The sequence below is a fragment of the Ranitomeya variabilis genome, chromosome 3 (assembly GCF_051348905.1).
Source record: "Ranitomeya variabilis isolate aRanVar5 chromosome 3, aRanVar5.hap1, whole genome shotgun sequence".
Classification (NCBI taxonomy): Eukaryota; Metazoa; Chordata; class Amphibia; order Anura; family Dendrobatidae; genus Ranitomeya; species Ranitomeya variabilis.
The window spans coordinates 654,143,239-654,159,023 of NC_135234.1; the positions used below are offsets into that span (position 1 = coordinate 654,143,239).

At 43.2% G+C, this 15,785-nt stretch overlaps 1 protein-coding gene across 4 annotated transcripts in view; it reads left to right on the top strand.

The window, feature by feature from the left end:
* The window catches only part of LOC143818466 (solute carrier family 26 member 10-like), a 100,261-nt gene that overhangs the window by 67,540 nt on the left and 16,936 nt on the right, over positions 1 to 15,785 (top strand). For all 4 annotated transcript variants that reach the window (XM_077299759.1, XM_077299762.1, XM_077299761.1 and 1 more), the window contains exon 14: positions 7,436 to 7,496. In XM_077299759.1, coding sequence (XP_077155874.1) covers positions 7,436 to 7,496 — 61 coding nt within the window. The remainder of the gene's footprint in view (positions 1 to 7,435; positions 7,497 to 15,785) is intronic.

The following is a 15,785-nucleotide window of genomic DNA, read 5'->3' on the forward strand; positions in this document are numbered from 1 at the left end:
CCAGATTGGCAAAGAAAGGTGTAAATTTAGTGGAGGCGCTCTGAGAATTGTTATATGAAAATTCGGCTAACGGCAGCAACTTGGACCAATCATCCCTGGAGATGGCTGACATAGCATCTTAGATATTGTTCCAGCATCTGGTTGGTACGCTCAGTCTGACCATTTGTCTGGGGATGGTAAGCGGAAGAGAGACAGACATTAATATTGAGTGCAGAGCAAAACCCCTTCCAGAATCTTGAAGTGAACTGCACTCCACTGTCAGAGATGATCTCATCCGGAACCCCATGCAACCGAAAGACATTCTGTATAACCAAGTTCACTGTATCTTTAGCTGAGGGGAGGCCGGTGCACGGAACAAATTGAGCAGCTTTAGTCAGGTGATCAACTACCACCATGATTGTATTCATGCCCCCCGATGTAGGCAGCTCCACAATAAAGTCCATTGATATAGACCCCCAAGGGTGGGACGGAACAGGTAATGGTTGTAGAAGACCCGTAGGTGCCACATGAGGAGTCTTGTAATGAGCACATACCTGGCAAGAGAGAACATAGTCCTTGGTATCCTTCAGGCAAGTTGGCCACCAGAAGAATCGGCTCAGGAACTCTTGTGTCTTCTGTACCCCCCTGTGACCAGCCAACTTGGAGTCATGTACCAAGTTGAGGATCTGCAGACGGACGACCTCAGGGACATAGATACGTCGATCTCTGAACCACATGCCACCCTTAAAGACAAGATTAATATCCACAGGTGAATTGGCCAGAAATACATCACCGTCATAGGCCTCCCTGCACTCCTTCCACAAGACCTGATCGTGGATAACTCCGATGAAATTGGCATCAGATAGAATGGTCTTGGACGGGGCTCCAGGTACGGAATCCGCACCATGGATCCGGGATAAAGCATCAGCCTTCCCATTACGAGAACCTGGACGGTACGAGATAACAAAGTTAAATTGATTTAAAAATAAGTTCCAACGAGCCTGACAAGGAGAAAGACATCTAGCGGATCTAAGGAACTCTAAATTGCGATGGTCAGTTAGCACTATGATCTGTTGGCAGCTCCTTGCAGATGATGCCTCCATTCTTTGAAAGCCGCAATAATAGCCAGCAATTCCTTGTCTCTCACGTCATAATTCTTCTCTGCTGAGGTTAGTCTACGGGAAAAGAAAGCACAAGGATGTAGCAGACCCTTCTCTCCAGTTCTTTGGGAGAGAATAGCCCCCAAAGCATTATCAGAAGCGTCCACCTCCACAATGAAAGAAAGTGTTGGATCTGGGTGTATCAACAGCGGTGCTGATGTGAAACAGATCTTAAGCTGATCAAAAGCTTCTTGAGCCAGTGATGACCACTTAAAGGGCTTTTCCTTCTTTGTCAAGGAAGTTATGGGACGGACAATATCAGAAAAATTTCGAATGAAGCGTCTGTAGAAATTTGCAAAACCAATAAAACGTTGGACCTCCTTAACGTTCTTGGGTACCGGCCAGTCAAGGATAGCCTGAATCTTACCAGATTCCATGTTCAGCCCCTGGGGAGAGATGATATAACCTAAGAACTGTATCTCAGAACGATGGAACTCGCATTTCTCCTGCTTAATATACAGATGGTTCTCTTTCAGAAGTCTTAAAACAGTTTTGACATGTTCCTGTAGAGAGTCAGAAAAGATTAGTATATCGTCCAAATAAGTCACTACAAACTGGTCCAACAAATCTCTAAAAATGTCATTAGCAAGGTGTTGAAACGTTGTAGGGGTGTTACAAAGCCCGAATGGCATCACAAGAGATTCAAAGTGTCCATACCGGCATCTGAATGCTGTCTTCCACTCATCCCCTGGATGAATACGCACCAAATTATAAGCCCCACGAAGATCCAGTTTAGAGAACACCTTAGCATGGTGGACTCTTTCCAGTAATTCGGGAATCAGAGGCAAAGGGTAACGGTTTCGTACGGTTACCTTATTGAGTTCCCGATAGTCAACACAGGGTCTCAGGGTCCCATCCTTCTTCTTTACAAAAAAGATAGGTGCCCCTGCTGGTGAGGAAGAAGGACGTATGAAGCCTTTGGCCAGATTTTCATCAATATAATCCTTTAAGACTTGAAGCTCAGGTGCCGCCAAAGGGTATACGTTACCAAAAGGAATAGCTGCCCCAGGAAGCAACTCGATGGGACAGTCATAATGCCTGTGTGGAGGAAGCTGAACTGCATTCTTCTTGTCACAGATGTCAGAGAACTCTTTATATGCTGGAGGTAAAGAAAATACCTGTACATGTGGTTCCATAGCCGTGGTCTCAGGGACAGCTTCTGTTAACGCTGAGTTGCTCCTTGTTGGAAAGATAATCTCCTTGGTCTCCCAGTTGATAATTGGGTTCTGAGAATGCAACCAAGGAATGCCTAAAATCACAGGAAAATGGGGAGAAGAAATTAGCAAGAAAGAAAGTTGCTCCTGATGATTAGGCTCCAACAAAATTTCAAGGGGTATGGTCTCCTGATCCACAGGCCCAGAGATTAAAGGTGACCCATCCACTGTTTCCATGGTAATTGGAGAGGCTCTTTGCTGAATTTCAATACCATGTTCCTTGGCAAATGCGATATCCATGAAATTGCCACCTGCACCAGAGTCAATCATAGCTGCACTGGAAATCCACTGTCCTGAACACAGGATCTTAATAGGGAGAGAACAGTGAGAATTCTTTTCCTTAAGCTCCTTGGGGGGTGAAGTCATAGAAAGTGAATGGAATACAGCGTTTAAAGGCAGGCTACATTCATTCAGAGATGTCAGATACATCATCACAGTTGTCATACTCCCCTACTGCTGCTAGCACCTTGTTAGGCCATCTAGGACACTTAGGACAATTGATCAAGAAGTGGTCAGACTGGCCGCAGTAGAAACATAGACTTTCACGAAGGCGATGCTCCCGGCACTCATTGATCTCGCGCCTCTGAACGGAATCAATTTGCATGGGCACCTCCTCCACCTCCCGAGATGTTTTACCTGCAGGCTCTTTGGAAGGAAGGGAAAAGTTAGAAATATGGTTATATGCAGCAAACTTCTCCTGCCTATGCTCAGTAAGGCGAATGTCAATGCGCACACAATGCTGTATAAATGTCTCTAGCTCTTGTGGTGACTCAGAGCGAGCTAGTTCATCTTTTACAATACTAGACAGACCCCTTTTAAAAATAGGCAATTGTGCATAACTGTCCCAATTGGTATCTACCGCTAATCTCCTGAATTCAGTAGCATACTCAATAACAGAACGTCTTGCCTGGCGTAAAGACAATAAAGCAGATACAGCGGTTGCACGGCGATTGGGATCATCAAACATTAATGCCATAGCGGCCAAGAAATCATCCAAGTTATTTAACCGTGGGTCACGAGACTCAATCATCGGATTCGCCTAGGCGAGCGCTCTTGCGGTCAGCAGCATTATTACACACAATACTTTGGATCTATCGTTAGGAAAATGGTCAGCATGCACATCAAAATATAGCATACATTGATTCACAAAGACACAAAATTTGTCGCAATCACCATTAAATCTGAATGGGGGCAACTTAGGTGGGCTAGCTGGTGGCAGTTGACTAGAGGGAAAAGTCGCTTGTGCAGCTATTTGCGTGCTTATGTCCTGAAAAGCCCGTCCATACTGGGACTCTATGCCAGCAAGTTTGTTTTCCTGGGCTGCCATGCGGGTGCTTAAGTCCTGCAAAGTCTGTCCAAACACTTGTTGATTGAGTTCAAAGCTTCCAAACTTCTTTTGCAGACCTTCCACATCTTTCTGCAGTGATCTAATTATGGAAAACACCTGCTCTAGTCTGCTTTCTGCAGTCATTGTTCCAGCAGTCTCCTTTTTTTTAGGCTAGAGTATCCTGCAATAATTATAGGGGATAACTCAGGAGACTCTTTGCGTGGAACAAGACAACTACAGGACACAGTTTTAAAAGTGGTAAAGTCTATATTATCACATGGTGATTCAAACAGGTGCAGAGAGAAACTCAAGTCCATAACACTTTGTGCAAATATCAAATGCAGCTCAGCAGTCTATAGGAAACTTCAGAGGAAAATGCAATCACGCAGAAAGTCTATGAAGCACAAATATTCTTGAGGATACTTGACACGAATAAGTCCTTGCTTAGTCCAAAACACAGATAGATATGCTTATAAGGCAGTTCAAATAATATGTTAGCTCAACCAGGGAGGTCTGGTTAATAGTCTCAGGTTCTTGCAGAGCAGAAACAGTTTACATGTCCAGCAAATGCAGATGGAAGCAAACATGAGCAGCAGATGAAGGAGGATTACTGGAACTGGTGTATGCAGCAGGAACTCAGAGCAGAGTAGCAGGATAACCCCACAGGTTCACAGGAGCAGGTATATAGCCAGGGAGTCACCAGAGGTCAGGAGCTGGATGCAAGGCAGAATACTCTAGCACAGACTGAAGGCTGGGGTGGAGTTTTATAGCAGGAAGACACAGTGCACATGAGACCAAAGACGCCATCATGGAAAAGGGCAGTAATGCACAAAAAGGTAGTAAAAAATGTTCAGAGTCCTGACAGCTGTGTTATATACTGCGTGGCTGCTATATACTACGTGGGCAGTGTTATATACTTCGTGGGCAGTGTTATATACTGCATGGGCTGTGTTATATACTGCGTGGGCTGTGCTATATATTACGTGGGCTGTGCTATATACTGCGTGGCTGCTATATACTATGTGGGCAGTGTAATATACTACATGGGCTGTGTTATATACTGCATGGGCTGTGCTATATACTGCGTGGCCTGTGTTATATACTGCGTGGCCTGTGTTATATACTGCGTGGCCTGTGGTATATACTGCGTGGCCTGTTATATACTCCATGGCCTTTGTTATATACTGTGTGCCCTGTGTAATATACTGCATGGCTGTGTTATATACTGCGTGGGCTGTGCTATATACTGCGTGGGCTGTGTTATATACTGCGTGGGCTGTGTTATATACTGCGTGGTTGTGTGATATACTGCGTGGACTGTGTTATATACTGCGTGGCCTGTGATATATATTGCACGGGTTGTGTTATATACTGCGTGGGCTGTGTTATATACTGCGTGTGCTGTGTTATATACCGCGTGGGCTGTGTTATATACTGCATAGGCTGTGTTATATACTGTGTGGGCTGTGCTATATATTACGTGGGTTGTGTTATAAACTGCGTGGGCTGTGTTATATACTGCGTGGCCTGTGTTATATACTGCGTGGCCTGTGCTATACATTACGTGGGCGGTGTTATATACTACATGGCTGTGTTATATACTGCGTGGCTGCTATATACTACATGGCACCTATATACTACGTGGCCTGTGCTATATACTATGTGGCTGCTATATACACACATACATACATACATATTCTAGAATACCCGATGCGTTAGAATCGGGCCACCATCTAGTATTTTATAAGCAGATACTTCACTAGACTTTTGTAATGCAAATACCATTTATTATTATATAGCTCAAGAAAATCTGGTTAGTGAATTTACTTTGAAAATCCATATATGATGTTGATAAATATAATTAACCACTAAAATGAGTTCAGTAAGAGAGTGAAATAGCTGGAGTCCAAGCGTATTCAGTTTTTGTCCAGCAAGCCTGACTGACAGCTGCAGCTTGTACCGAGCAGTGTGAGATCTCAGCACCAGCAGATAGGAGGTACACTGAGAAGCTATCATCCAGGCTGGGTGGGCAGTGATTGAGTCTACACTTTCAAAAAAGACTAATACATGCTTTGTGATGTGGAATTTTAAAGTAAGTACACCCTCATCAGGTCTAAGAAATCTATGTAATTATATATGTAGTTTGATTTGTGAAATCTGGAGACAGATTCTCTTTAAAGGGGGTTGTCCAGGATGAATTTATTGCTGGCCTAGGGTAGATCATCAATATAAGACCAGCGGGGGTACTGCCATTCTACGCTTATTAAAGTGAATGGGAGCTGAGATGACGGCCCTTACACAATGTAAGGAGTTGTGGTGCTCCAGGTTTGTATACTTTGCAAATTCGGCTGCACCAGGATCTGCAGAAAGCTAATCAGTGGGTGTAACATGTGTCAGACCCCCGTTGTTCTGATGATGATGATCTATACCAGCGACCACACAACGACTTTCCAACGATCACGGCCAGGTCGTATCGCTGGTCGTGATCGTTGGAAAGTTGCAGAGTGTGACAGTACCCTAAGGATGGCTCATCAGCATATAAGTTCTGGTCAACCCCTTTAAGGCTATGACAAATGGTGCTTTCTCCATAGATTATGGCATTTGACTCATTACTCATTTATTTTTCCGTCTGTGGCCACTCTCACTTATTATGTAAATTGCTTCCAACATTCCCTACTCTTCTGCTCTGTTTGATACCTCGCTTAAGAACTTTAAGTATAAACCTAAATAAATAAGATACTATACTTCCACTCCATAAATCTGAAATAACATGGTCAAGTTCATTATACGTATGCCAATTAACTAGAACATTTTTTGGGCAAAAAAATAAGCAGTTATATTAAGTAGCAGTTTTGGTTATTGGGGTTTTCTGGATTTTGGAAAAACTGCTGTCCCCTGGCTACAGTTTGTTTAAAAAACAAACAAGCTGAGCCGTACTTACCCTCACCAGGTCCAGCACTGACTCTATGCACTGTTCCGGGTGTTTGGTATTGATGTCATATTGACAGCATTTCAGTCAATTACTGAACTCATCGGTTCTGTCCAAGTTGACTTCATGAACCTCTAAGCTTACTGATTGACTGCAGCACTGTCGATGTGACACTGATGCTGCAGACAATAATAGAAAAATGTTTGGCCATTAAGGCAATGCTCCTTATGATCTAGTGTAAAGAGCTATAGTAAGGTCATGGGTATGTTCAAACAGGTATACATTTCGGAGAGGATCTTGCTCCAATATCCACTTCATATACTCTATGTATAATGTTGATGTGTATGTATGTGTAATGTGTATGCTAATGAGAAAACACACCTTTAGAACAAATCTTGATGGTTTTTGCCATGTGATTTTTTTTCCTGTATCCAATTTTGAGGCGTTTCTGCATAAAAAAAATTCCAAATTTGCCACTAAATGAATAATGTGGAAAAAATGCCCTAAAACACACACAAAAAAAATACAAAACACTCAAAAACATGGCCAGATAATTTCTGTAAACATACCGTACTCTGGAAGTTTAAATATGGTGGACTGTTGTAGAGGAGCATAATTAATTCTGAGAGATAGGAATATGGGAAAAAAGTGAAGACATGCCTGATTGACACTTTAAATGAATATGAGATAGAGATACGTAGAAATAATAACAGTAATTAATTTACTGCAAGAAGTAAGAAAGCTATGGTGCTTTTTAAGTAAACTTGGAGAGAAGTCCCACAGATACATATTCATGATTTGTTTTTAACTGTATTTTATATTGTAGGATACAGGAATCGCAAACCCGGTATATCATCCTGATGGCTGCAACATAAAGCTAGAACAAGGTACAGTAAAGTGTACTCATAACTTCATTTACAAGAAAAGCACTGCTCCGTGAATGTGAAATTGATGTTTGCATTACACAATGGAAAACCCAATAGTATTTTACCCTTCTTGGGTGCTGTGCAGAGTTGCCATCAGCCATAAATTCACATGGTCTGTAAATATAAGAGACTTTTGTTCGGTGACTATAACAAGAAATAAATGCATCTAATTTTTGAGAAACTAGATGAATTGGTGTAGATCGTTTTATTTTTATTCTTTAACCCCTTAGCATCGAAGACCGTTTTCAGTTTCCTGACTAGGCCAAATTTTTCAATTCTGACGTGTCATTTTATGCAGTAATAACTATTGATTAATTAAACATATTCCAGTAATTCTAAGACTGTTTTTTCATGACACGTTGTTTTTTATAGCAGTGGTAAATTTAGGTCAATATGATTTGGGTTTATTTATGAAAAAAATTGTAAATTTGATGAAAATTTTAAAAAATGTGCAATTTTTGAACTTTGAATTTTTATGCTTTTAATTAATAACATCTGCCACATGTCTACTTTACATCAGCTTCATTTGTTAAACATATTTTTTGTTAGAAATGTAGAAGGGTTAAAAGTTTAGTAGCAATTTTTCATTTTTTCCAACAAAATTTAGAAAACTTATTTCATTAGGGACCTCTTCATATTTGAGGTGACTTTTTCTGGCTTATATATATATAAAAAAAACACCCAAAAATTAACCCACTCTAAAAACTGCACTTGTCAAAGTATTCAGAAGCACATTAAGAAATTAGGGAACATCGGTCAGGAAATCAGCTCCCAATCACCAAGTGCCATGATTCCCATCCCTCCCTGCATTTTCTCTGGCTCACCCTCCACACTTGACCCCATCACAGAAGAAGTCTCCAGGATTATCTCTTCTTCTCGTCCTACTACATCCACTACTGACACTATTCCCTCACACCTACTCCAGTCTCTCTTTCCAGTCATCACTACTCACCTAATCCTCACACCTACTCCAGTCTCTTTCTCCAGTAGTCACTACTCACCTAACTAAAATCTTAATCTCTTCCTCTCCTCTGTTATCTTTCCCTCCTCCTTCACACACTCTACATTACTCCATTATTTTAAAAAATCCTCTCTCAATCACAAATAACTGCATACCAGTCTCCACTCTCCATTTCATCTCTAAACTCTCGGAGTGCCTGGTCTATTCCCGCCTTACCTGTTACCTCTGCACTCACTCTCACCTAGATCCATCACAGTCCGTCTTCCACCCCTTACGTTAGACAGAAACTGCACTCATCAAAGTGATCAATGACCTTTTGACAGCAAAACGTTAACGGTCACCACTCTGTTCATTCTACTTGACCTCTCTGCAGTTTTCAACACTGTTGACCGCCACCTCCTACTCTCTATGCTCCAATTAATAGGTTAGGCATAAAGGACATTGCTTTGTCCTGATTCTCTTCCTATCTTTCTAATCGCTCATTCAGTGTATCGTTCGCTGGCTCCACTTCTTCTCCTCCTCCTCTTACTATTGGGGTCCCTCAGGGTTCAGTCCTTGGCCCTCTTCTCTTCTCTCTCTACATGACCCAAATCGGACAGACCATCAGCAGATTTGGCTTTCAGTACCATCTTTATGCTGATGACACACAACTATACACATCATCCCCTGACTTTACCCCCGCTGTGCTAAAGCAAGGAAATGTGCGATACATGAAATGTGAATAGCATAATGGCTTGCGAAATCTATGAAAAAACACATGAGATGCTTAACACAAGATTTGGCCAAAAATTGTGAGCCCATCCACCAAACGTCAAGGTGATCTCAGATCGGATGGGTAACTGACCTGTCTGCCTAGTGTGAACACTTACCTATGGCTAATAACATGGTAAAGCCTGCATTTATAGGAAGGTCAGAACCAACTGTGTTTGGATGTAATTAAAATCACAGCATGGTGAAGGGCGGGGCATTCAAGTCAGAAAAAAAGTACATAGTAAATATAGGAAAACTGACTGAACAGCAATCTAGTCTGAACTGGTGCATAACCAAAAAAAGTCTTACATAGCAAATAGATAATGGCTGCACTCAATTTTACTGTGCTAAAGCAAGGAAATGTGCGATACATGAAATGTGAATAGCATACTGGCTTGTGAAATCTATGAAAAAACACATGAGATGCTTAGCACAAGATTTGGCCAAAAATTGTGAGCCCATCCACCAAACGTCAAGGTAATCTCAGATCGGATGGGTAACTAACCTGTCTGCCTAGTGTGAACACTTACCTATGGCTAATAACATGGTAAAGCCTGCATTTATAGGAAGGTCAGAACCAACTGTGTTTGGATGTAATTAAAATCACAGCATGGTGAAGGGCGGGGCGTTCAAGTCAGAAAAAGAGTACATAGTAAATACAGGAAAACTGACTGAACAGCAATCTAGTCTGAACTGGTGCATAACCAAAAAAAGTCTTACATAGCAAATAAATAATGGCTGCACTCAATTTTACTGTGCTAAAGCAAGGAAATGTGCGATACATGAAATGTGAATAGCATAATGGCTTGTGAAATCTATGAAAAAACACATGAGATGCTTAGCACAAGATCCTATAAATGCAGGCTTTACCATAGCCATTATGCTATTCACATTTCATGTATCGCACATTTCCTTGCTTTAGCACAGTAAAATTGAGTGCAGCCATTATCTATTTGCTATGTAAGACTTTTTTTGGTTATGTACCAGTTCAGACTAGATTGCTGTTCAGTCAGTTTTCCTATATTTACTATGTACTTTTTTTCTGACTTGAACGCCCCGCCCTTCACCATGCTGTGATTTTAATTACATCCAAACACATTTGGTTCTGACCTTCCTATAAATGCAGGCTTTACCATGTTATTAGCCATAGGTAAGTGTTCACACTAGGCAGACAGGTCAGTTGCCCATCCGATCTGAGATCACCTTGACGTTTGGTGGATGGGCTCACAATTTTTGGCCAAATCTTGTGCTAAGCATCTCATGTGTTTTTTAATAGATTTCACAAGCCATTATGCTATTCACATTTCATGTATCGCACATTTCCTTGCTTTAGCACAGTAAAAATGAGTGCAGCCATTATCTATTTTCTATGTAAGACTTTTTTTTGGTTATGCACCAGTTCAGACTAGATTGCTGTTCAGTCAGTTTTCCTATATTTACCCCCTCTGTGCTACAGAACATCAGTGACTGTCTATCCGCAGTCTCCAACATCATATCTGCTCTGAAACACAACCTTTCCAAAACTGAAATTCTGCTCCTGCCATCTACTGACCTCCCTAAAGCTGACATCTCCCCCCACTGTGGATGGCACAACAATAATACCCCAGCAGCAAGCTCACTCTCTAGGTGTTATGTTTGACACCAATCTTTTCTTCACCTCCCATATACAATCTCTTGCCCACTATTGCTGCTTACACCTAAAGAATATCTCTAGAATCTGCCCCTTTCTCACCATGGAAACAACTAAAACCCTAACTGTAGCCCTGATCCACTCCTGTCTGGACTACACCATGACCAGACCACATATTACCACCAGTGACCGAATAATATCACATACAAGGAACAAATACCACCGCACCATGACCAGACCACATATTACCACCAGTGACCGAATAATATCATATACAAGGAACAAATACAACAGCACCATGACCAGACCACATATTACCACCACAAAGTGACCAAATAGCACATACAAGGGACAAATACCGCAACACCATATCCAGACCACATATTATCAACACTTAGTGACAGAATACTACAATAGTGATCAGTAATAAAAAAACCCCCACAATACTATCACCATAAGTGCCATTATACACAGGAGATCTGTACTTAGTATGCAGTGTCTGTGTACAGGTAATACAGTGATCACTGGTGATATTATACACCGGAGCTCTGTATATCTGTATATAATGTATAGGTAATACAGTGATCACTGGTGACATTATACACAGGACCTCTGTATATAGTATACAGTGTATAGTGTCAGTGTATAGGTAACACACTGACTCACCAGTGACGTCTCCAGGTGAAGTCCTTCATCTTTCATCTTTCATCCAGCACAGATCGCCATCACGTCTTCCAGCCACGGCTCGTCTCTGCAGGAAATAACACGGTTATCTCGAGCTCCGCTTGCAAAACAAATTTTTCCCAACTTCTACATTACACCACATGAAGAAAAAAAGACATAGTATCACTCTACACAGTAACAGGACCGCCCCCCCATTTAAAACAGTATACTCAAAAAATAAAATAAATACATCACTGCAGTAATAATATCTCTTAATTAGCCCCTATGGTAATATTATTCCCCATCCTAGCCCTCGTGTGTCTCATTCCTAGCTTCAGCCATATGTTCTCCCATCCTGCCCTCATGAGTATCCATTCTGCCCCATATGATCTCCCCACCCTGCCCCATCTGTCTCCATCGTATCCATCCTGCCCCATGATCCTGCATGATCTGTTTCCAACCCTGCCCCATCTGTCTCCAATCCTGCCCCCAGTGTTTCCAATCATGCCATCTTGTCTTTCATCATGCCCCGTATCTCCATTCTGCCCTGTGTCTCCAATCATGCCCGTATCTCCATTCTGCCCCCTATGTCTCCAATCATGCCCCCAAGTCTGCAATCCTGCCCCATCTGTCTCCAATCCTGCCCCTTTTGTCTCCAATCCTGCCCCTTTTGTCTCCAATCCTGCCCCTTTTGTCTCCAATCCTGCCCCATCTGTCTCCAATCCTGCCCCATCTGTCTCCAATCACGCCCCATCTGTCTCCCATCCTGCCTTATCTGTCTCCAATCCTGCCCCATCTGTCTCCAATCCTGCCCCCAGTGTCTCCAGTCCTGCCCCCGGTGTCTCCAGCATTCTGACCCCAGTGTGTTCAGCATTCTGACCCTAGTGTGTCCAGCATTCTGACCCCAGTGTGTCCAGCATTCTGACCCCCCCCATGTCTCCAGCATTCTTCCCCGGGCCCCCCGGATTGCCGCTCTCAAAAAAAAAAAATGAGTTCTTCTTACCTGGCTCGCTCCTGCTGCAAGGCTCCTTCCACGCAGCTGAAGCGCACACTCGCCGGCGATTGACAATGAAGTCAGATTCTGGTGACGTGTGCGCTGCGGCTGACGTCAGCTGCCAGCCTCCAATTGGCTGGCAGCTGTTAACTATTGACGTGCGGGCACGTCAATAGTGTTAAACTGCCGTAGCGCCGGTAGGGGCCTGGTGAGCAGATGAGACGGGGCCCGATGCGGGCCCCCTCTGTCCACCGGGCCCCATACGCCAATCAGGGCAGTAATGCCCTGATGGCGGCCGAGGTCAGTCTGAGCGGTAGCCCAGGGCCCCCCCCACACCACTGGGCCCTGGGCAACCGCCCAGATTGACCTCATTATAATCCGCCACTGATTGCATTTGAAGAGCCCCTGAAATGACAAAACAGCAGAAACCCATAAAAGTTACCCCATTTTGAAAATTACACCTCTTAAGGAATTCAGGTTTTTTGAGCATCTAGGTCTCACAGGTGCTTCACAGAACTTTGTAATATTGGGACTTGAAAATTAAAAATTAAATTTCTTCCACAATAATGTTGCTTTAGCTCCTAATTTATCGCTTTTCTAAGCGCAGAAGGAGAAAATGGTCCATACAATTTGTTGTCATTTCTCCTGGTTGCGGTATTCCCTTATATGTGATCAGAAACTACTGTTTGGACACACGGCAAGGCATGGAGGGGAAGAAGTAGTATTTGAATTTTGGAGCACCATTTTGGTTGGAAAAATTGAGAATGTTATGTCACGTTTGAAGACCCCCAGGATACCAAAACAGCAGAAACCCCTCCACAAGTGACCTAATTTTGGAAGCAGCAGAAAGAAAGGAGTGTCATATTGGAATGTAGATTTTGTTGGAATGGTTTGAGGGTGCCATGTCACATTGGCAGAGTCCCTCACATGCCAGAAAAGCAGACCCCCAAAAGTGACCCCATTTTGCAAACTACACCCCCTCAATGAATTCATCTAGGGGTGCAGTAACTATAGTGACTCCACATGAGCCTCACAGAATTTTACACCATTGGGTGCTGAAGAAAGCATAATTACATTTTTTACCATTAAAATGTTGTTTTAATCCTGAGTTTTTAATCAAATCAAATCAAATCAAATGCAGCTCAGCAGTCTATAGGAAACTTCAGAGGGAAATGCAATCACGCAGAAAGTCTATGAAGCACAATTATTCTTGAGGATACTTGACACGAATAAGTCCTTGCTTAGCTCACAACACAGATACATGTGCTTATAAGGCAGTTCAAATAATATCTTAGCTCAACCAGGGAGGTCTGGGTAATAGTCTCAGGTTCTTGCAGAGCAGAAACAGCTTACATGTCCAGCAAATGCAGATGGAAGTAAACACGAGCAGCAGATGAAGGAGGATTACTGGAACTGGTGTATGCAGCAGGAACTCAGAGCAGAGTAGCAGGATCACCACACAGGTTCACAGCAGCAGGTATATTGCCAGGGAGTAACCAGAGGTCAGGAGCTGGATGCAAGGCAAAATACTCTAGCACAGACTGAAGGCTGGGGTGGAGTTTTATAGCAGGAAGACACAGTGCACATGAGACCAAAGACGCCATCTTGGAAAAGGGCAGTAATGCACAAAAGGTAATAAAAAATGTTCAGAGTCCTGACATTACTCCCTCCTTAGAAGCGGCCTCAGGACGATCCTGGACCTGGTTTCTCAGGGAATCTCTGATGAAAACATGAAATCTTCTGTTGGGCATTGATGTTTTCCACAGGTTCCCAAGAGACTTCCTCAGGGGGATATCCCTGCCATCTTATCAGATATTGGAGCCGATTCCTGCGAATCCTGGAATCAACAATTTCCTACACCACAAATTGTTCTTGCCCATCAATCACCACAGGCTGCGGAGGTGGCACAACACGTCCCTGGAAGGTATTAGGAGATACAGGCTTTAGTAAAGATACATGAAAAACTGGGTGTACCTTCACAGTCCTATGCAGCTTCAGCCGGCAGGCCACAGAGCTCACAATACGGTTGATCTTGAAAGGGCCAATGCATTTCTGTCCAAGTTTTTGTGAAGGAACGTTTAACATCAGATTCTTAGTTGCTAACCACACGGAATCTCCTACCTTGAACATGGGGGCAGGTTTACGGAATCTATCAGCCGATCTCTTATAACATTCTTGAGCTGTGGTCAGGGATTCCTTCAGAACCTCTAGATTTTGCCTCCTCGCAGTCAGCCTTTCCTCCACTGCCGGAACCGGAGAATTAATTGGAGACCTAGGTAAGATACACGGATGATAACCCAGATTGGCAAAGAAAGGTGTAAATTTAGTGGAGGCGCTCTGAGAATTGTTATATGAAAATTCGGCTAACGGCAGCAACTCCAACCAATCATTATGGAGATGGCTGACATAGCATCTTAGATATTGTTCCAGCATCTGGTTGGTACGCTCAGTCTGACCATTTGTCTGGGGATGGTAAGCGGAAGAGAGACAGACATTAATATTGAGTGCGGAGCAAAACCCCTTCCAGAATCTTGAAGTGAACTGCACTCCACGGTCAGAGATGATCTCATCCAGAACCCCATGCAACCAAAAGACATTCTGTATAACCAAGTTCACTGTATCTTTAGCTGAGGGGAGGCTGGTGCACGGAACAAAATGAGCAGCTTTAGTCAGGCGATCAACTACCACCATGATTGTGTTCATGCCCCCCGATGTAGGCATCCCCACAAGAAAGTCCATTGATATAGACCCCCAAGGGCGGGACGGAACAGGTAATGGTTGTAGAAGACCCGTAGGTGCCACATGAGGAGTCTTGTAACGAGCACATACCTCGCAAGAGAGAACATAGTCCTTGGTATCCTTCAGGCAAGTTGGCCACCAGAAGAATCGGCTCAGGAACTCTTGTGTCTTCTGTACCCCCCTGTGACCAGCCAACTTGGAGTCATGTACCAAGTTGAGGATCTGCAGACGGACGACCTCAGGGATGTAGATACGTCGATCTCTGAACCACATGCCACCCTTAAAGACAAGATTAATATCCACAGGTGGGTTGGCCAGAAATACATCACCGTCATAGGCCTCCCTGCACTCCTTCCACAAGTCCTGATCGTGGATAACTCCGATGAAATTGGCATCAGATAGAATGGTCTTGGATGGGGCTCCAGGTACGGAATCCGCACCATGGATTCGGAATAAAGCATCAGCCTTCCCATTACGAGAACCTTGATGGTACGAGATAACAAAGTTAAATTG